Genomic DNA, 22,061 nt, shown 5'->3' on the forward strand with positions numbered 1-22,061 from the left:
AGAGGGACCTGGACAAGCTCAAGAAGTGGTTCATGAGGTTTACCAAGACCAAGGGCTGGTGCTGCACCCGGCTCAGGGCAACCCCAGTACCCACCCAGGCTGGGGGATGATCAGATCCAGAGCAGCCCTGCTGAGAAGGACGAGGGGTGCTGGGGGATGAGGGGCTGGGCATGACCAGCAGTGTGCACCTGCAGCATCAAGAGCAGGGTGGGCAGCAGGGGAGGGAGGGATTCTGCCCCTCTGCTCTGGTAAGACCCCACCTGCAGTGCTGCACCCAGCACTGGGGCCCCAGCACGGGACAGCACAGCAAGGACAACAAAGCCTTGGACACCTCTCCCACAGCACACTCCTGGAAAAGCTGCAGCCCAGGGCATGTACAGGGGCACTCTGTGCTGGGTCAGGAACTGGTTGGAGGGTCCAGAGAGTGGTGGTGAACGGGGCTGCATCCAGCTGGGATCCAGTCACCAGTGGTGTCCCCCAGGGATCAGTGCTGGGCCCAGTCCTGTTTAACATCTTTATGGATGATTTAGATGAGGGGATTGAGTCCACCATTAGTGAATTTGCAGCTGCCACCAAGCTGGAGGGAGTGTTGATCAGCTGGATGGCAGGAGGGCTCTGCAGAGGGACCTGGACAAGCTGGATCCATGGGCTGATTCCAAGGGGATGAGGTTCAATCAGACCAAGTGCTGGGTCCTGCCCTTTGACCACAACAAGCCCCGGCAGCCCCAGGGCTGGGGACAGAGTGGCTGGAGAGCAGCCAGGCAGAAAGGGAGCTGGGAGTGTGGAGGGACAGGAGGCTGAACAGGAGCCAGAGTGTGCCCAGGGGGCCAGGAGGGCCAAGGGATCCTGTCCTGGATCAGGCAGAGTGTGGCAGCAGGAGCAGGGAAGGGATTCTTGGCCTGCACTCAGCGCTGGGGAGGCCACCCCTGGAGTGCTGTGTCCAGTCTTAAGCTGTGCCAGGGGAGGTTTAGGTTGGATATTAGGAAGAAATTGTTTACAGAGAGGGTAATCAGCCATTGGAATGGGCTGCCCAGGGAGGGGGTGGATTCTCCATCCCTGGAGATGTTTAAGGTGACACTGGATGTGGCATCAGTGCCATGGTCTGGGAACCATGGTGGGGTTGGATCAAGGGTTGCACCTGATGATCTCAGAGGTCCTTTCCAACCCAGCTGATTCTATGATTCTATGACATCAACCTCTTGGAACAAGTCCAGAGGAGAGTCACTGAGTTGATCAGAGGGATGGAGCACCTCTTGTACAAGGAAAAGTTAAGACTGGGATTGTTCAGCCTTTAAAAGAGAAGGCTTTGGGGTGACCTCATTGCAGCCTGAAAAGAGCCTACAAGAAAGGCAGAGAGGGACTATTTACAAGAGCGTGTAGTGACAGGACAAGAGGGAATGTGTTCAAACTACAAGGTTTAGATTAGATATTAGGGACAAAATCTGTACTGTGAGAATGGTGAAGCACTAGAACGGGTTGCCCAGAGAAGCTGGGAAGTGTTCAAGGGCAGGCTTGCTGGAGCTCTGAGCAACCTTGTCTAGTGAAAGGTTTCCCTGCCCGTGGCAGGGTCCTTCCCGACCCAGGTCATGTTCTCACAAATTTAACAAGTTACAACCTAGCACATAAAACAGCCTTTTTAACAGAACACACCCAGCTGGAACCCGGAAAAGGCCAGAGCATCACTGCCATCCAAGCGGGAGCGCTCTGGAAGCGGGGTGGGAGCGGAGCGGGATGCGTGAGGATCCCTCGGCTCGGCGATGCCATCTCCCGGCTCCGAGCGGCACCGCGCCCCACACGCCCCGGGAAGGGCTGGCTCCTAACAAAGCACCGGCCACCAAAGAACACACACTGTGCTGTACCCGGCATCGTGGGGAGCATCTCCTGCCTACAGCAAATAAACTCGCAAAGCCAGCAGCAGTGACAATGGTGACAGCATCAGTTAAAACACTGGAGCAGCAACACAAGGAATATAGGAGACATACTGCAAACATTCGGAAGAGATGGATTACTTTGTCCTTAAAAAAGCCAAAGCAGGCGGATAGATAAATGGGTTACCATGAAACTGTGTAATAAGGAAAAACAAAGAACAGGAAATAAAAAATACTGCACTGTTCAGAATACTACTTGTACTTTTCTAACAGTGAGAGAGGGAGAAGGCTGGAGGAAAGGAATAATTGTTCCTTTTTGCCTTTTTCTAAATCCATTTGCACAATGACTTTCTCATTCCAAACACTTCAGAACCAAGGCTTACTAAACTGTTCTTATATGCTTTTTAATGTTACAGATCCTGGACACAAAGCCCCTAAGAATTAAAATACCCATAAATATAAAGAATTAGTTGTTATCAACACAAGGAAAAACACAGGTAGAATTCTTCCACATTCCTGGAATAATTATGGGCAAGAAAAGACAAAACTCAGTTCAACTGAATGCACTGTGCATACAGCAAAGAAGATAGTGAAATTAATTTTCCTATTAGTGAGAATCCTGAACTGCTGCCAAAAATGTCAGGAATCTTAAAACAGATTTCTCACTAGTGTGAGCATCATTAGACAACTAGGAATTAAAAGAAACAGTGCCACACACCAGGAGCAGAAGGGACACTGGCTTCTTATCTCGAGACCACTATTAAAAAAAAAGTTCATCTTTCCTTGGAGGAATATGTATTAGAATGCTGTGAAATGGAAAACTGTGTATATACTAATATAAAATGAACATATGTGTACCTGTATGTAACACGAGGAATGCCACATACTGGTATGTAAGAATACACACCACTGGGTGAGTAAACAGCTACCATCACATGCAAAAAGGTTGTCATTACTATGTACTATGAACAAGTGTGCCCAGTTTCAAGCTCTGCCTCACGTACTCAGCATACTGTATTTTAACAAACATATATGAGCCATATTTCCTCCAACACAGGCTTCTAACCATAAAACAGACACAGAGGAAAATACAGTTGTCTTCTTGTAAGGTCTTAAGACCTTATTGCTGCCTACCAGCACTTAAAGCTGGCTTATAAGAAAGATGGAGAAAGATTTCTTAGGAGGGTCTGTTGCAATAGGAAAAGGTTTTTAACTAGAATGTGTAGATTTAGACTTTATAGAAGACAGGCTCGCACCCTCAGCAAATTTGCAGATGACACCACGCTGAATGGTGCTGTTGACACACCTGAAGGCCGAGATGCCATCCAGAGGGACATGGACAAGCTCAAGAAGTGGTTCATGAGGTTTACCAAGACCAAGGGCTGGTGCTGCACCCGGCTCAGGGCAACCCCAGTACCCACCCAGGCTGGGGGATGATCAGATCCAGAGCAGCCCTGCCGAGAAGGACGTGGGGTGCTGGGGGATGAGGGGCTGGGCATGACCAGCAGTGTGCACCTGCAGCACAGAAGATCAACCATGTCCTGGTCTAGTGAAAGGTTTCCCTCCCCATGGCAGGAGGGTTAGATTAGATTACCTTTAAAAGGTTCCTTCCAACCCAAATTATTCTATGATTCTATGACGAGAATTACAGAGTCTACCTAGCTTTTTCATCTTCCAATTAATATAAAAGCTATTTTGGATACTTTATAAAGACATGATGAGAATATCTGTATTTCCCAAAACTAATTTAGTCCCTCTCAGTTCCCTCATGATTTACTGTGAATCCTCCATGATAGAAATATTGGAAACGCTTGGGTCACTCGTTCCAAATAAAAGCCAAAATACAGGAAAAAAAGCACACAGTTCCAGAGTCCCTGGCCTTTTCTTAACATGACTTTACAGGTTTTTTCTCATCTATTCTCCACAACTTGCTTGTAGATCCATCAGTGTCTACTGTTTAACTTCTTTCTTTTAATAATTCTTTTTCAATTTGTATGGGACTTACTTACTCATAAATAAATAAATAACCTTGCAAAAGTCTCAGCAAATCAATGAGCAATTCATTCCTGACAGACAAAACATAGGCTCATTAAAATACTAAAATTTTAAGAAATTCAATTTTGCTGAACTCCTGTTTTTAATGTGTTCTTCTTTTTCTGTTCTTGAGTTGCCTTAGGTACTTTTATAAAATAGAGCAAAAATAATTTTCATAATTCCAGTGCCATTAAAAATTACTCTTACAAAGAACATTTATTACTTCTGCAGCTATTAATATAACAAGGCCATGCACAGGGCACAGATTCACAAAAGAACTACACATTTTCAGAGAGGAAAATTTGGCCAAGCCAAAGAAACACCTCTGAAAACACAGGCCAAACCCAACAGGTTTTCCACCCCTATGTTTAAGCTATTATGTATACATTGTCTTGTTCATTTGTATTCCTCTAAGGGAGAGTAAAACACAGAGAAACGTGTGGCAGCATGTGTCTTAACTCCCTACGGTGTTTTGGCTTTATAAAAGACCTAGGGAACCTAGACCCCAGCACTGAAGCCCAGAATCGGAAACAAAACAAAAAACATCTACCATTTTAAACAGTCCTAAAAACCCTGCAGTCTACACTGCACTATTTCAAGACGTTTATTTTCATATTTTATTTTTCTAAAGGACGTAGAGATGTGCGCAATCTTGGTTTCTGAAATGCAGCAATGATTCACTTCAGTGGGGTAGCTACCCTTCTCGTCACTAAAAACAACACAGCTTTTCTACCACAAGGGCAAGGAAGTTAAAAAGTAACCTCGCATGAAATACATGTGTTTTTTTGTGACTTTGAAAAAGCAGTGTAGTAGCTAAAAACAAAAGACTTGAGACTGACCTTCCTATGAGTGACCTTAGCCAACGGTGCACTCAAGGGCACCAAAATACTCTTGGGGAACTCATGCTTGCCATGACAAAAAGCAAGGTGTAATTTCATACTCAATGTACCTGGCTGTGACAGGAAAGGAAAGAAGAGATTCAGTGCTAATTTGACCATGTAATTTTCCAACCAGACATAACTTTGCATTTTGGGAGGAAAATTTTAAGGTAAGTCACCTTAAACCCCATAACTAGGAAGAAAATTAAGGGTTTTTTTGGTTGTTGTTGTAACAGTTAATAGTAAGGAGACGAAGTTCTCTGTTTTCATTACACAGTCCTTATTTTCTGGTTGTTTGAGTGAGGTTTTTTTTTTGGTTGGTTGCTTTGCTTTGCTATTTTGACATTTCCTTTGTTCTGTCACCAACTAAATGGATACCCAAAGATCCCAATTTATTCGATGCATGCAGGCCTACACAGTGAACCACTTCACCTTTTTGGAAACCCAGTATTTCTCCTCAGTGCAAGCTGAAGCATTAAGCTGGGGAAAGTGAATGAACTCTCAGCCGAAGGCCAGAGGACGAGGCTGCTCTGAAGATCCCTTCTGCAGAAGCTGAGCTGCAGCTCCGCCGTGCAGGCTCGTTCTCCACGGCTCCTGTGTCAGTGTGCATGGACAGTGTGCACTGTGCTGACGCAGATCCCCGCTCTGTGTGGTCATGGACTGCGATCCATACCCTCGAGGGAGAGCTTAAACGCCTCAGATAATCCATCATTTCAGCCAGAGTACGGGAAAATTTTCCATAAAAGCCTTTTAAGTAGCATTCAGGTTTCAGTGCATTATTTAAAATTTATTCCTGGACTCCAATTCTCTTTACACCATGTAGCCACAAAACCATGTTCCCCCCCACCCCCAAGAATTTGTTTCAGCTAAAATTTTAGACTTTTGGCCAATTTTTTCCACAGTGTACCACAATGTATTGGGCATCTTCTTCACCAGCTAGTAAATATCCTTGCTGTAAAAAGCTCCTGCCACACTACCAACAAGGCTGAGGTCAGATCAAACCACTGCAGAGACTGGTCACCCATATTAAAACAGCTGATGCTAACCTCAAATTATGGCTTGCATAGCAAATGTGTCTAGATCCCTTTCTATGGCAATCTTCTGAGACACTTATAATAAGGAAAATAAAGCAGTTCAGGAGGAAAGAATGTTAAGTGTACATAAGGTGGGTGAATGGACTTACTGTGTGTGCATTTCATTTTTTAAACATAAATCATCATCACACATGGCAAAAGCACACCTTCAAGAGTAGCAAAATATTTAACTTAAGTTCTTCTGTAAAAATAAGTGTGATAGTCCTTATACCACAATTACTGGCAAATAGAATTACATCGATGATTTTGTAAGGGAAATAAAACCACCTTCTTCAGAAAGCTTTGTGATCATGCCCACTGAGCAGTAAGAAACTGAGAAGAAATTCTAACAACTACAGAAAACAATTTAATATTATCTTTTGTTTTAATCCCAACTGGTGTATTCTCATTCTGTGCTACACCCACTTGAGGCTGAACAGCAGTAAGAGATGTTCGTGCTTTCAACTCCTCCATGCAATCTTTCCTAACTTTTAGGTTAACTCTTGACCCACACTGAGTCACAGTGGCTATTACATTTGGTTCAGACTGGGGGGAAAAATTCCTGCAGGTGACAGAAAGGCTCGAATCAAATGCTTAAAGTGTTAGTTTCAATGCAAGGCAGTTTCAGGTGGCAGTGCTGGCAAAAGCAGCAGTCCCGCCTCCATTTATCCCCAAATATTTGTCACTGCTTACCTGATTAATTTTTCTTATGTCAGCAACACCACCAGTTTAGTAACATTAATCAAATGAGTCAAATCTAGATGAAAACAACTGGTTTTTCTCCCCTCTAGAAACAGACTGTCTGGGTACAATTCTCCCTCACCACTTAACATCATTAGTGCAAAAAAGAGAAAAAAATAAAGACAAATTTTTCTCTGTTTGATAACTAACTGCATGCTATTGTGCGTTATGAAGACTATAACCAATCTCTGTCATTATGAAGACTATAACCAACCAGTAAAACCACAGTAGAAAAGGCAAAATTTTTTTGGCATCGCTTTACTTGGGCATTCAAGCATTGGCACGCTCTGAATTCCAAGTATATTGACCTCAGTAAAAGCCTCCTGAAAAACGTTAAAGACAGGAAGAAAATAAAGGTGATTTTACTTAGTATTAGAGTGTTCAGAATTTCATGGCATGGAGCAACCCACCAAATGGATATACACAGGCACCAAGGGCATCTAAAAGACTGCGAGAACCTTATTTCTGGGACTAATGCATGTAAATCAACAACATTACATGGCCAAATATAGTTATTTACTAACAGAAAATCTGCATCATCATCAAGTATTTCAGAGTCACTTGTACGCCCTAGTATTACATGCACACCTAGGAAAAATGACATACAAAATAAACTGGTAAGTAAGAAATTAGCTATTTAGAGAAGTCTAGAAGCATCTTTAGGCTTTAGCAGACTTGTACCTAAATGATGTTCAGGCTGTTACAGCCTCACTGGTTATGAGGACTATAAGATATAAAAAAACATATTAACAATTCCATTTGTATTTTATACCATATTTTTATACAGATCCACTGAAAATGCCAGGACACAAGAGCAACAACACTGCACCCCCAAATTGCTATTCAGCAATGTAAAGTGTTAAGCACCAATGTGCTGAGAGTTATTTACGTGCTGGTGTGCTTTGTTAAGTCAGTGTGGAAATACATAAAACATGAGCAGATGTGCCATGCAAAACCCTAGATTTGGGATTAAAGTTAAGGATTCATTATTTCTTAAGTCACTAAGTATAAATCCACACACAAGCACTACCCCTCCACTCTGTCTGCCTTTGAAGAAAGTTTGGATACAATTAAATTCTTCACAGGAGATTAAACAAAAGCGAAAAAGAATAAAATTATAGAGCAAATATAAGTTGCTTTCAAAACAAACTATGGCATTTCTCCAGTTATTTATTTTATCCTAACTGAAAGGTTCTTATTTTTAATAGCAATGCTTGCTTCCCTCCTGGTCTGTGATTGCTGCTTCCTATTCACAGGATCTAGACTTGATGAAACTACTGTTATGAGCCATCAAAACCACTTACTGTAAAATGCCACATCTTTTTAAGATTTAAAATGACAAACTAACAGTGACTATGTTATAATTAGAACGATACAGACTTCAACAAAATATGTATGCGAGTTGTGTCTGAAGCAGTTTCTTAAATAGCGGAATGACGGCGTGTCTGTGGATGCAGCACCTTTAAATAATCAGTTTATTCAAAGCAGTCCTGGGAAGGATTCATTCACGTACCCGTATCCAGCTGTTGGCTTTCAGTTCCACAGGGTTCTGTGGCTCACTGCTGTACAGACAGCACAGGCACCACATCAGAGTCCTCTGGCTTTCATCTGCAGGGAAAAAAGCAAACAAAGATACATTTGGAGGGAAAAGGAAAATCCACAGGCAGGATCACACACAACAATCCCCATTCACCCACAAAACTAAAGCCCTAAATATCAGCCCCAACTCACAGTGCTCCCATTCTACCCGATGCACATCACACATTTAGCGTTATTCATAAGCACACCTTGTGCAGTCATTTCCTTCCACAGCAGTTTAAAAGGTATCAAAGTGTTCAAAATCCATGCAATAATCAGACGATCTTAAGAAACTTGCAGGACCTACTAACTCATTTACAGAAATAACGCCTGAGGCTATCATCAAGGAACTTTCAATTCAGTATCTAATATCATTAGTAATAAATAATAATAATCAACAGTATTAAAATAGTTATTATGTTGTGTCCAAAGCTTGCACAAACTAAAGTATGCTCACCTACGAAAAAATTAAGTTTGTGAAGTATGAAGTCATTCATAGCTAAAAGGTAAAATATCAAGTTCTCTGTAAAAATATATTAAAAGTCTCTGTGTCTCAGGAAAATGACATTTCTGCAGACAGCACAGTAGGTAAATGCTGATGGGGAAAAAAAAAGTCCTATTATGATTTTCTGTTCAGGATCAGATTGAGTTTTACTTAATTCTAACCCACTGCTGGAAATGAGTTCTCTTCTGTAAGAATCTACTATAATGAGCAATACTGTCACTGCTCAGATGCACAGATTTTGTTACAGAGGAGTTGATTATTTGGAGTAAGCAGCTGAAGAGCCATTTCACTCACAGTTATTTCCCACAACTTTGTTTTCAATAGGCTGGCAGATACAAAGAGTTGCTACAGTGAATTTAATCCTAGAGTGAAACTGCGTGATTGAAACAAAATTCTGAAAACTGGATGTAGTATTGTAGCCCTGACATAATATGCACTTACTAAGCAACACTATGATTGTAAAAAATAACACAAACAAGTGATACCACATGAGGATTAGAAATTATATTATGAGACAATTTGATTATCAAGCCCGAGGAGTGATTTCTTTTGTTTTCTGTGCATTTGTTATCCAGGATGTAATAAACAGCGTTATTTAGAAGTGCTTTGTTGGGAAAGCCTGAGGAAAAAATAAAATCTCCATTAAGCAATGCCTGTATTTTCACCAGGTGACCAGAGATGTTAACATTGATTTAAACCAGTATTCCTCAATAAATGTCCAACAAGCCTGAAGGCCATTACTGACCTCCCACTGACTAACAAACATCTCTGCAACAGAAATGGTTTCCCAAACACACACTTTTAACCAACTACAACTTGGGGTATTCTGGCATTACGTGCTTAGAGCTTTTTTTTTAAATAAGGATTTTTACAAGGCTAATAATTTCCTAGCTTGTGTAAGACTGAAGTTAAAGGACATATATTGCATACTGCTCAGCAGAAATTCAAAGTATCCTTATACTTTGATTGTAACCATATCCCAAGAGCATTCAGAGATCAGCACTAATGGGCAACTTTATCTCCTTCAAAAACATTTCACCTAAACCCTGTTATGACATTATAAGGGAGGAAAAGCAAACAAGGAGTGGTTTATTTGCTTAAACCACTAAATGACAGCCAGTTGCTTCTTGGAAAAAGAAGATCTTAAACATTATTAATTACTAATGCTAAAATATGGCCTCGTTATAAAGTCTGGCTATTGAGAAAATTTTCAATTTCATGAATTACACAGAAAGTCACACAGAAAAAGAAATTAAGTCCAAATCTTTTCTCGAACAACGTACACATAGTTCAAGTATTCCTTCTTTTGACTCACCTGGTTTATACTGTTTGCCTATAGTATGTCAGTCAGTCATTTTATGGGGCTTTTTTGACTCAGAAAAATTAAAGAAAAGAGGTGAAGAAAAGGCATATAACTGCTTGAGCAGACTTTCTGTGAGAAGAATTTGGCATTCTTTGCCAGCATGAGTATACACAGATTCACCTGGGTGGATAAATTCAAATCTACCTGGGTGAAACCAAGTTATACTGGTGTCACAGCTTGTGCCAACAGTTTCCAAAAAATAAGGAACTGGAAGAGCTCCAAACCTTCCCAGTCAGAACTGCTATTTGACCAAAACTGAAGTGGTCTCCCAGATATCTGTGAAAGCAGCCCATAAAATCCTCTTGCCGAAGAGCCCAGTGACACACCCTGAGGGCCACACTCGGGCTCTTTTCACAGCTTTCTTTTCACAACTGCTCTGGAACAGTGGGTGAAAGATGCGAAGACTAAAAATAATGGAATTATTTTAACTTAAATCTTAAAACAACTATAGCAACTGCAAGAAATAATAACATCAAAAGACCAAACACAGGGCCACAGAAAACTTACTGGTGCATTTTTTCCTCCCAGTTTTCTAGCAACTGTGATCTCCACAGAAAACATACCATCAAGATATGCACTGAAAACCATATCAGGATACAAGTTAAGGCATTTGATCCTATTATGGCATGAAAGAATGCTGACTATCCAAATAACCAACCAATTAACATGTCCAGAGAAATAAAATTAAAAACTCAGCGGTGGAAATTACAGCCCGAAAGAGGTTACCCAACTATCTACTGGATAGGTAGGTAACTTATCTCCAACCAAGGGAAATAAACTTTTCTATAGGAAATTCAAGACAGATTGGAAGTTGTTTTTCTGAAACAAACAAAACCAACCAACCAAACCCCAAGAAAATCAAAACAAAGGAAGAAAAAGGAACTAAGAAAACCCCAAACCAACCAACCAACCGAAAGCCTAAACCTTTATGATCAGTCAGATTGCACTTCTTTCCTGCCAGTCTCAGAACAAGGTTTTGTTTAAAAAAGGGAAAAAAAAACGAAAAAAGGGAATGTTTTTCTCACAACACAGTGTGGTCTCAATCATCCTAAGATACAGGCAGTTTTTAAAAACCCTGTCATGAGTGCGGCCAGATGGAAGGAAATAAACTCTAATCTTGGAGCCAGAAATATTATTTTTAGAGCTCGTTGTAAAATTTTATTGAAATATATCAGAAAACGTTGATTAGCTAAAACTGAGCTTTCAGTGGAAATGAATGCATCCACAAGTATGCATGCTCACACATATCCTGACACACAGAGCCACCAAGAGATCCCCCAGCATTTACAGTGTTAGTCTGGGCTCAAAACCCAAAGCAGGAGGGTCCCACTGAGAAGATAATCCCCCAGCCCACAGAAAAAAACATTGGAATTCCTTACCGAGGCTGAATTCCTCATGTATCCCTTGTGGTTTAGGACCACGAGCACAGCCATGAGATTTTCTTCAGTCGTGCCTCCCTCACATTAGCATTCTAAATAAGGCTACCTTGGGCACCTCCTGCCCAGGAGTGTTTATGAGGAGATTATTTTCCCTCAGAGGCCGTGCTTCCTGCGCTCAGTGGTCAGCCATGCCAGCTTCCAGCACCAACAGACATTCATTTAGGGTGACAGGTATTGTGGTTTGGACATGATACAGAAATATAAGGCTTTTCCTTCTCCATTTATGAGTATGAAAGACTGAACTGAACAAAATTAGTTCCTTCTACTGCAAGGGTGGGCTGGACTCAGACACATGCCTGAATGAGCTATTTATCCAAATGAGGAATTACACGAAACCCACTTGAGAGTCAGCATCTGCCATAGCCAGCACTATCTTAGAGAATATCGTCAGAACTGGTGCCAAACCAAACGAAAAACTGCTGAATCTGAGACGGAGCAGTCCAAAGAGTGCTCAGGTGGCTCTAAGAGGAGGAAGTGGTGGGAATGTATAAGCAGACATCTCAGGTCTGTTGATGTCAGAAAATTTCCTTGATTCATCTTTAAGCTTTAAGATGAAGGATTCCATTTTTAGCAAGTAGAGTTCTCTGAACTGTTGCTTGCGACTTTGAGACAAAAACAAAAACCCTGTAGTAAACCCTACTCTCAAGCAAACTTCAGATCTAAGAATCAACTTGCAGAAAAAGTGCTTTTGCAGCTTCAGAAAATGCTGAAGGAACACAGAAAAGAGCAAAGAAGTAGAGGAAACCAAGAACGTATTGCTGGGATTGTTGTGAAAAGGAGTCAAAAGCAGACACAGATGGATTTCAGCTTTGATGAAAAATACAGACTAAGGTACTTTCTATTAAACAATATATTGTCAGCTCAGAAAATTTAATGGTCTAAACACCTGTATATTCCAAACAAAAATTTAGAAGGAAAGCATGTGTGTAACTGTAAACATCAACAGTTAAGAACATTCTCAGAAACTATGATTAAAAGGGAAACCTTTCCATTGTGAAAATACATCTATAAAGTAGGAAAAGGCTTTTCAAACAGCACACATTTGCTGGTCTGCAAAAGTGGTCTGTGTGGACTGTGTTTAGACGGTGCTCTGTCTGTGGTTCCCTCCCAAATTTTCCTTCTGGAAGAGAAGTGCTGACATTACACACATCTACCATGTTTTTGCAGACGAGTTCATTCTGCCCGTGCTTGGAGCTGTCTAGAAGGCAAAGCCAATCCAGCAGACAACACACCGTGCTTGACTTAATAAACCCTTCCAGGTGAAGACAAAACTGTCTTTTCCTGTGTTCCCCAAAAGGAAGCATAAAAGCAGAAGAGATAAAACGTGACTTTTTTTTTTTTTCCTTTTTTTTTAGTAAGAGTAACAGACTGATTAAAGCTTATTTTAAGGGGCTCACAGAGAAGCTCTGAATTAGTTTCTGCTTAAAAGTAGATCCCAAGTAATTTATCAAAATATCAACGTCTCAGTTCCTGGAAAAGGCACTAGAACTGCTGGTGAGGTAGCACAAGGAGTGTCTCCTCCCTCCCAGCAGCTTTCCTGTGCCCAGTTTATTTTCTCTTCTATATTCTCACCCACACACATATTCACTACCAGTAACAGCATTTTGGTTTTTTCATTTGTTTTTTTCCTATGTCACCACTTTACTGTTTTAATTTTGGTTCCATCTGCATTTTCATTAGTTGAGGATGGAGAGGTGGGGAAAATACACATTCAGAATAAATTCAATACAAAAACACACAATCGTAACTAAGTAGAACTTTACACTAATTAGAAAAACATAAGTATCAGAGAAGTCAAATTTCCTATATTAGCATAAATAACAGAATATTCTGATACATAACTGGAAGAGACTTCTGTTGAAAGTAATTTGAAGCATTAGATTTTAAGCATTTTGAGACCCTAGCAAAACGTAATCAATACAAGAAAATAAGAATGGAAATCATGATGCACCTGAACACTCACTGAGTTTAAAACCTACTCATCCCAAGTCAAGATTCTGTAACCAATCCACGAAATTCATTAGATCCAAAAGCAAGCCTAACATTTCTCCAAGCCAGATATTTTAAATAACATGGCTAGCCTTTTCACCTCAAAATTTTACTTCAGTAAAAAAGAATGCTATGTTTTTATGGAAAAACATTATAGTCTGTAACAAGTCATATTATGTTAATTTCTCCAGAGTTAAGTTTATGGAACTGCCACAGAAATATCATCACGCATTCTTACCATATCCTATAACAAAAGGATTCCAACAGAGCCTTCCTAGAAGCTGTCCAATTAAAGGGAACTGCTGGATCGCTGCAGCTGAACCCTGCTAAAAACATAAAAACAAGCAACAAGATAGTAAATATACTGCACATCAAAAGTAGATTAGGAGAACTGTTAATGATACAGATTGTCATTAATTACAGTCCCAATGGTTTTACTGTGAAATGGTGTGGAAGCAAAACACCTGCAGGTACGTAATAAAAGCAGAACTTCCTAAAATTTGCTATAATGTCATAATTCAATTAAGTTAAAAGTTAATGTATGCAATTTCCTTACCTAATACTTAACTACGGTAGAAAATTTGTTCATTTCCCTCACATCCAGCAACCAGAACAGTATCAGTAACCAGGATTCCACAGCATGAAAGGCCCGACGAACATACATTTTTGTTGATCCTCACTGCTTTAAAATAGTCTCTATGTCACAAAACTAAGTATCTTTCTGTTACTTTTGCTTGCTTTCTTTAAATTAACTTACTCAATGACTAGCCAGTAACAAACTGACATTTAACTTCTAACCAAATAGAAAGCAGCTTCACTATAAAAGTAATAAACAATGTAGTCTATACACAATCCTGTGTAATCAGTCTTATTTTTCCATTTTTGTAGCTTTACTACCTAATAAATGAAGGCTTTGAAAAACAGTGCTGTGCTGAGATAACATGCATAACATGATAACCATCTCCTGCTACTGCAATAAATTCCTTACATTTGCCTCACGTTTGGGGCTAGACCTAGACTTTCTGGGGCCATATTCACAAGGTCCATTTCAGGCCAAGCCTCAGGTTACTAGCAATGTTCTTTTTTTTTCCCTCTTAAGAAAAAGATACATAAATATGGGAAGGAACACCACTCCCCAAAAATCTTTTATTTAAAATTTAAACGCAGTTCAGAAATGAACCCAACCCTGAAGCCTTCACATAAGAGCAATATTTAAAAATGAGTTCTTCCATAAGAAGCAAGCTTTATGCCATAGCGTAGTATTTCTAAAGCTAATTATACTAAACACATACACTGAAAAAGCCATGCTCAGAAAAACAGAGAAGCAACTAAACATATGAACAACTACATTTACTTTTATAAAAAGCACCCGAGTGAGTGCAGACAGTAATTCAAGTACTAAGCAGAACAGGCAGCAGCACATGCCAGTGGTCTGACCATGCTGCTGGAGTTCCCTGTGCGTGCCACAACACTGGGGTTAGCACGTCACCGAACTCTCTAAGGTTTCAGGGACCAGTTACAGATTTACACGTTAAGCCCTTTAAATCATCCAATTTATGACCTGACAACCAGAATCAAATTCTTGTTTATTTAAGGAGTTTTGTTAGGAGGCTAGAGCATTGGCTGGGAAATCTCACATGACATCAGCCAATCAAAAAGAAAAAGCTCTTTTCACAATAAATCAGGGAAGGAGGAAGCACACTCCTGTTTGTGTTCCCTGTGACTGTTTCCCCAGTTTGCCCCTCTGATCCAGCAGGACATTAGGTCAGCAACACAAACTGCTTTGCTACTTGTAGCTTCTGGTTTTATCAAAACGTGGTGCAGATTATTTTGGAGGGTTTCTTCAAACAGGTCTCTCTTCCTTCTAAGGTTACTCACCACATCTTTTAAAGTTTCATAAAGCTGGTGCAGAAACTCCTGGAGCTGGGGCAAGTGAAGGCACACATCTTTCTGGGATTCCAGGGTAGTGGCTTGACCCCATTCAACGGCTTTGTTCAACCAATATTCAAAGTTCAGTTTGGGCACCGCAGCGTCCTGGGCCATTTCACAGTCCTGAGAAGGAGATCATAACTCCACGTTAGGCAGCAGTAAACGCTGTCTTCAAACCAAGCATGGAAACATGAGGAAGGATTTATGCTAACTTTTTTTGTGTTCACAGGTGAGAGTGGGTGTAGGGGGTGTCTGTGTTTACATCTTATAAATCTGGTAATTTTATTTGTAGTATAAAGAGGGTAAACTAATAACCCCATTATGACAAAGTAGAAAAGGGGGCACAGTAACCAAATAATTATCTTAGAATGTACCACCCGGATGTGTCTTAGGCTATCCTCATCTCAATTTGTCACCATCAGTATCTCACACAGAGAACACCAGAATAACGTTGTGTGCATTTGTTTAAATACGATGATGATGACAAATCCAAAATGTCTGTTCCAAGACAAATTAAAGTGCTGAGACTCGATCAAAAGAAAAGGGATTAGGAGTCCTTTGCTCACTATAATTTTTATATTTCTAAGTGATCACTAGCTTTAAGTGCAAAAAGAGTTTTCTCCTCAAAGAAAACTAAAAAATTAAATATTTCAGCTCTGTTGTTTTTTTCTGCTAACATACAAAGGATAAAGAAAATATACAACCATACACAACTTTACATAAAACTCAATGCTGAATAAAAGCTTCACTAGATATGATCAATTTCCAATGGCACATTTCACTATAAAAAATGGGTCTGTGAGAGATAAGCACTGTCACCAAGCCAGAATGTTAAAATCTAACCAAACTGCCCCAGCAAAAGACACCAAAAAACCCCCCACAAAACAACCTGTATTTTTTTATGCTTTATTATTAAATTTTTCATTGACAGAAGAACAGAGAATAGCACAGAGAACAGCATTCTTCTGAAAGAAACATTTAAGCTGAAAGAGCAAATGAGCTCTTTAAATCACTGGCAAATGAGGTATTCAATCATTGTTTTTTCTGTCAAAACTGTAAAGACAAGAGTCAATTAACATAAACGTGGTGGCACTTTCAGAACAGAATTGTTGCCCACCTGGACACAACTTCAAGCACTCACAGATGGCGCAGAAATCAGCACACGTGTACCTTTGGAAGCTACAAACCAAAAGAATAAACCAGGACCTCTGCAGCAGCCCTGCAAACCAAGTTTGCTTTATACAGCCAGCCTTACAATCACAGCATTCGTACAGCATGTGAACCTGAGCCAGAAAAAAATCTGAAGATCATTAATAAGCTTGATTAATGTCTATGAGTAATACATAAATAAAAACCCCACAGTGAATTACAGCTATTACTTGAGTTCGAATCCTGTCCAGAAAAAAAAAAAAAAAAAAAAAAAAGTGAGGTAAAGCTGTAGGATTGCTAGAGGACAATGCATATTTGCCCTAAACTCGCACAAAGCCAAGTAAGCAAGGCCACTGCTCTTATGTTCTTTATTACACTCCCATTTCTATGTGCAACTGTTACTGTCAGCAGAGTTCTTAAGGGACCTATGCAGTGCCAGGATCTCACTGGCCTTCTGTGAGTATCAGAACACGTTAAGAGAGCCTCCATCACAATAGCTGGCTGAAGTGACACAGATCCCAGCAGCAATTAGCCATCACACAGAATTATCATCACAGGGACATAAAAAACAAAAAAAAAAGAAAAGACTTCTAGAACAAATTAAAGCCAGGAACTGAACTTACGCATGTGAATAAATTAATGAGCCTGTTTGATCTTCCCAGATAAGAGTAATCCTCCAAATAACTGAAAAATCAACCCCCTGACAAAACGGCCCCTAAAACTTTTAGGAAAGGGGAAAAGGAGGAAAACCAAAACAAATGAAAAGGAGGAACCAGCAACCCTGAAGGATTTTGGGACCAGACACACGAGCCAATTCCGCGCTAACAGAAGATCTGAGGTAAGCAAACCAAGCAGGTTAAGCTCATACACTGAGTACCCAGTACCACTGTTTCTTGCAGTTTGCAGAAAGGCACAGCCATCTCAACCTGTCTTTTTCCAGAAGTCTGGGAGCCCAGCTCCACAGCAAGAGAGGTGTTTTATCTCCCTTCTTAATTACAGATGAATAAACTGGATTGCTGGTCGGGTGAGACTCCTTATCAATTCCTCAGCCTGTCCAGAGCCATTCCTGTATAAAAAAGGCTGAGCTGCACGTTATTCTTCTTTATCTTCTACCACTAAAAAAAGTCAAAAATGAGAACATCAGCACAAACGATGAAAGCAAACCTTAGAAGTGTACCTATTCTATATAATGCTAACTGCAGGTGTGCACTTTTCACTGTGTCTGAGAGCTAATTCCCTGAGGAGATCTGTCCTGAGTGTCCTCGATACAAGCAAAGCACTCTCCCATCAACAGACTTGCACTACTCACTAAGGAAACAAACTGGTCCTACATTCGGTGCTATTCAAAATCTCCACCCAAAATGCAGTGCATTTTCCACAGTTGCCTTGTATGAAAGCACAAGCAAAGGAAAAAAAAACACCGAAAAAACCTCCAACTATACATTCTAGAGTTCAGAACCTATCCTGGACCAGGATAGTTTCCTGGACTTGTTTCTTTCACATAATTTTCTGATGAAAGTGAAAAACAGTTAAAAATATCTGTATGACATCAGGGTTCAAAGGCCCTGAGCAGAACAGGTTGTCATTAACTAACAAAACACACACACATACCAAATTTCAAACTAATTTTAAGAATTGTTACTACTTACAAAAGCAGCAGAACAGTCCTTTTGTGCACATTTATTACTCTAATAAATATTAGGAAGCTAATACTAGCAATTAGGAGACTAGATATTAGGCAAGTGCTTCAGTATATTAGATATAGTGATTTTGACTCCCCTAATGAACATGAACTCCATTACGATACAGCATAGTTGATACAGCAATAGAGTAGAATACTATCAACTTACTGTTTTGATATTTCAAAGATTATGACAAAAAAACCCCACGTCACAAATTTACCACCCCATGGGTGGTATTTCGGGGCTACGCCAAGAAAAAAAGTAGCAATATTCAGAACATTGTAATTATTTTCTCGTTTACTATTTCTCTATGTAAAATATCTATTGGGTTCTTTCACCTTGTTCCCACAAGTATATTTTTCACCTTCACTTTGACAAGCCTCCTCTTACTTGCCAAGAACATAAAGAAAATGTAATACATACTTACTTAGGCAGTAAGAGCAAACATGACTTACTTCCTACTTAAACCTATCACTAGCTCCCTAAACTAAAATTAAAAAGAAGTTTACTAGGAATGATGTAAATTCTCTTTTTTTTTTTATTTTTTGAAATGTCAGAAAGGTCCAAGAGTAGTAAAGACTATGTGAAAACTAAAACCGTGTATTATTTATTCCTGCCATTTTTTTTTCCCGTCTTTTTAAGTAAAGAGAAATCAGCTTCACAGGATGGTTTACAGTTTGGTATCCAGTCTAATCTACACAGACTGGCAGTTTAGCAGTCAAGAAAAATTGAGAGAATAACTTCCATCTTCATTTTGGACTGGTGTGCTTACAATCAGTGTTGACCTGTGTTCATCTTTTTAGTAACTTTTCAGATAAAAGCAAGTTTGCCTATTCCCCTTTGTGCCCACATCCGCAGGTATTTTACAACAAGAAAAAACATAAAATGTCCTATTTGAGAAGAATTTCAATGCCAGCAGTAGCCAGAACAAAACCCAGCAAGGCCCACATAAAGCTGTCCATACCAGAGGACAGGGAATCAGACGGACGTGCAGAACGGAAATTTTTTTCAAGGCACTAAATCAAACCCCAGATTTGATCAGTGCACAGTGATGTTAAGCAGATCAACACGGCCTTCCAAAACAAAAGCCAGACTTGAAAGAAACAGGGGGCTGCTCCCTTACCCTTTAACTCCTTTCTTGCTCTTCCCTATCTAAATTGCTTACCTCCTATCAGTATACAGAGATCTACCCCAGAAAGGTATCGACAACATATGGCAAAACACAGCAGAAGCTAGAACTGACATCCTGGGCATGGTGAACAGCAGCACAAATAAGTACCCATCTTCATAATCTCCTAGAAATGGAGGAGGGCAGGTGTGAAGTACATCTCCTTTCAACATACTTCCTCAGTAAGGTTACGTATTTTGTTCTGCACAATCTGAATAGCAGACCTTACAAGATTATTTTTGGTAACATTCAGGTCACTGTAAAGTGGCAACCTCTCCTAGTGTTTGAGGAATATTTGGGGGATTACTCTAACGAAAATTAATGTTAAAATATCCTTGGATTTAGTTAGCTGGACATAGCCTTTTCACTCAGCCCAGCTCATTTCCAGCTGACTTCTGTGACAGCAGCTGAAATAAAGACAACACAGGGGAAATTGCAGCTAAAAAGACAACACAAACAAAAAAATAGATGCAACTCTGGAAAGAGGCATTAGGTGCGATTCAATCTCCAAACTACAGGAGGCAGAATTGTTTCTGGTATATCTGGCAGCATAAAAATAAAAGATATTTTTATATCACTTAGCAAAAAGTCCTATCCTCGTTTACACGAGCTTAGGTTTGCTAACAGCTACAGTAACATCACACCTCAATTGTGCATGAGGCTCTGACACCAATAGTCCAAACTCTTCATAAATGAGATACTCTTTTGCAGGTTACACGAAAAGGAATGAAATGCTGATTCTGTTTACATCAGTGGAAAAATTTTTGCTAGTCTCAAAGGAGCCCAGATTTCACATTAAGCTTTTCATGACACTGAGAAGCTCATCCAGATAGGACCTCACCAAGCCACTACACTGGAAAAGTTAGACATTTTAGCAATAATCATAAAATTGTTGTTAAAGGTTATTGTTTGTACCCATTCTCCTAAGCCAGGCCTGCCAGCTAATGCATCACTTCATATCTCATGGCTTATCTGACATGAACTGTTACTACACTGTTTTCTTTGCCCAATTCTAGCAATTATGCTTTCAAACAGCTCCACATAAGCCAAAGCAAAGTGAATATAGTTACCTGACAAGGAGTAATTTTTGTACCCAATACAAATTCTGCCTTTTCAGTTAAACTTTTAGATGTGGTTACACCATCTCCTACAGCTTAAAACCACTATTAGAGACTTTTTACTGCCACTTCACACGTCTGAAACGCTTTCTTCAACCTCTTCTCAACAGAACACTTCAGAAAAAAAACTGATCTGGGGGTGCTGTGGCAGCAGCTCAGGGTGGGTCAGGGGGTGCCCGGGCAGCCAGGAGGGCAAACCCCATCCTGGGGGATCAGACACGGCCCCACCAGCACCAAGAGAGGGATCATCCCCTGTGCCCAGCACTGCTGTGGCCTCACCCCGAGCCCTCGGGCAGGGCTGGCCCCGCACTCTGAGCAGGATGAGAAGCCCTGGGATGGTTCCCAGGAGGGAACAGCCCCTGGGAAGGGCTGGGAGGCAATTCCTGTGAGGAGCAGCTGAGCACCCTGGGCTGGTCTGCTCTGGAGAGAAAGGGCTGAGGGGTGACCCCAGTGCTCTGCACATCCCCCAGGGCATGTGGAAACGGAGCTGCTGATCTTGGCTCTCTGGGATCCAGTGACAGGATTCATGGGAATGGTTCAAAGCTGTGACAGGGGAGGTTCAGACTGGACACGGGGAGACCTTTCCTTACCAAGACAGTGCTCAAACTCTGAATAGGCTTCCTACAGAGGTGGTTTTTGCTCCTTGAATGTTAGTGCCTTAAAAAGAAGCATTTGGACAACGCATTTAATACCATACTTTAATATTTGGTTAGGCAGTTGGACTAGATGATTTTTGTAGGTCCTATTAAAATAGTCTGTTCTTTTCTATTCCAATCTGAACATAAACCAAACCAATTATCCAAGTTTCCTTCATCATAGAACCTTCTCTTCTGTCAACTTGTTTTTGTATATTGCTTGAGTGGAATACAGAGAAATTTCTTTCCTTAAAATTCAGTTCCTCTGAAAAAAAAAAGATCTTAGCTAGACACTAGTCCAAATTTTCACCATGAAATACACAGTATTTATTTTGTGCCAGTTGCAATACTTTGAGTCATCATTGAGGGGATGTTGCATATACACCAACCCTTGGCACTTTTTTTTCTCCTTTTTAGAAGTTTAAGTTCTGCAATTAACAAATATCCAGTCAGAAGCAGAAGCACATACATTAAACAGTACACAGCAAGTTAGAACACTAATCCACTCTTCAGAGTCACATAATAATGTAATAGAGAAGAAAAATGTGTATTACCTTTATATCAAGGACCAGCAATCAATTCTCCTTGTGCATACTAAAATCACAAGGAGGCAGGGAGAAAGCCAGAACATAATCCAGCTAAGCTGCGGGGGTCAGGAGGACAAGCAGGAACAGGGACACAATTTATTTAGATACAGAGAAGAATGATTAGCCTTTTTTTCTTCAATTAAATTACAAATGAACACTACAGGTCTTCATATTTCCAACAATGCTTCTTTAATAGCCACGCAACCGCTAAATTCAAGCATTCCCCCGGTTTACACAAGGGTAGGAGAAGACGACACATTCCAAACTCTTCACCCCAAGTATCTGAACACCGGGTACTGACCATGGTATTTATATCCTGAGCTAT

At 40.4% G+C, this 22,061-nt stretch overlaps 1 protein-coding gene across 2 annotated transcripts in view; it reads right to left on the reverse strand.

The window, feature by feature from the left end:
• The window catches only part of FANCC (FA complementation group C), a 65,314-nt gene that overhangs the window by 43,062 nt on the left and 191 nt on the right, over positions 1-22,061 (reverse strand). Inside the window, exons 2-4 of one of the 2 annotated variants that reach the window (XM_027879152.1) lie at positions 15,347-15,520; positions 13,707-13,791; positions 8,108-8,202 (exon numbers count right to left, since the gene is read on the reverse strand). In XM_027879152.1, the coding sequence (XP_027734953.1) occupies positions 8,108-8,202; positions 13,707-13,791; positions 15,347-15,511 (345 nt within the window). In that variant the 5' untranslated portion in view covers positions 15,512-15,520. Of the gene's footprint in view, positions 1-8,107; positions 8,203-13,706; positions 13,795-15,346; positions 15,521-22,061 lie in introns of both variants that reach the window. The other variant, XM_027879151.1, reaches the window with a different exon arrangement.

Source organism: Empidonax traillii, unplaced genomic scaffold, assembly GCF_003031625.1.
Source record: "Empidonax traillii isolate 1590-97213 ecotype Southwest subspecies unplaced genomic scaffold, ASM303162v1 scaffold51:size1492887, whole genome shotgun sequence".
NCBI classification, from domain to species: Eukaryota; Metazoa; Chordata; class Aves; order Passeriformes; family Tyrannidae; genus Empidonax; species Empidonax traillii.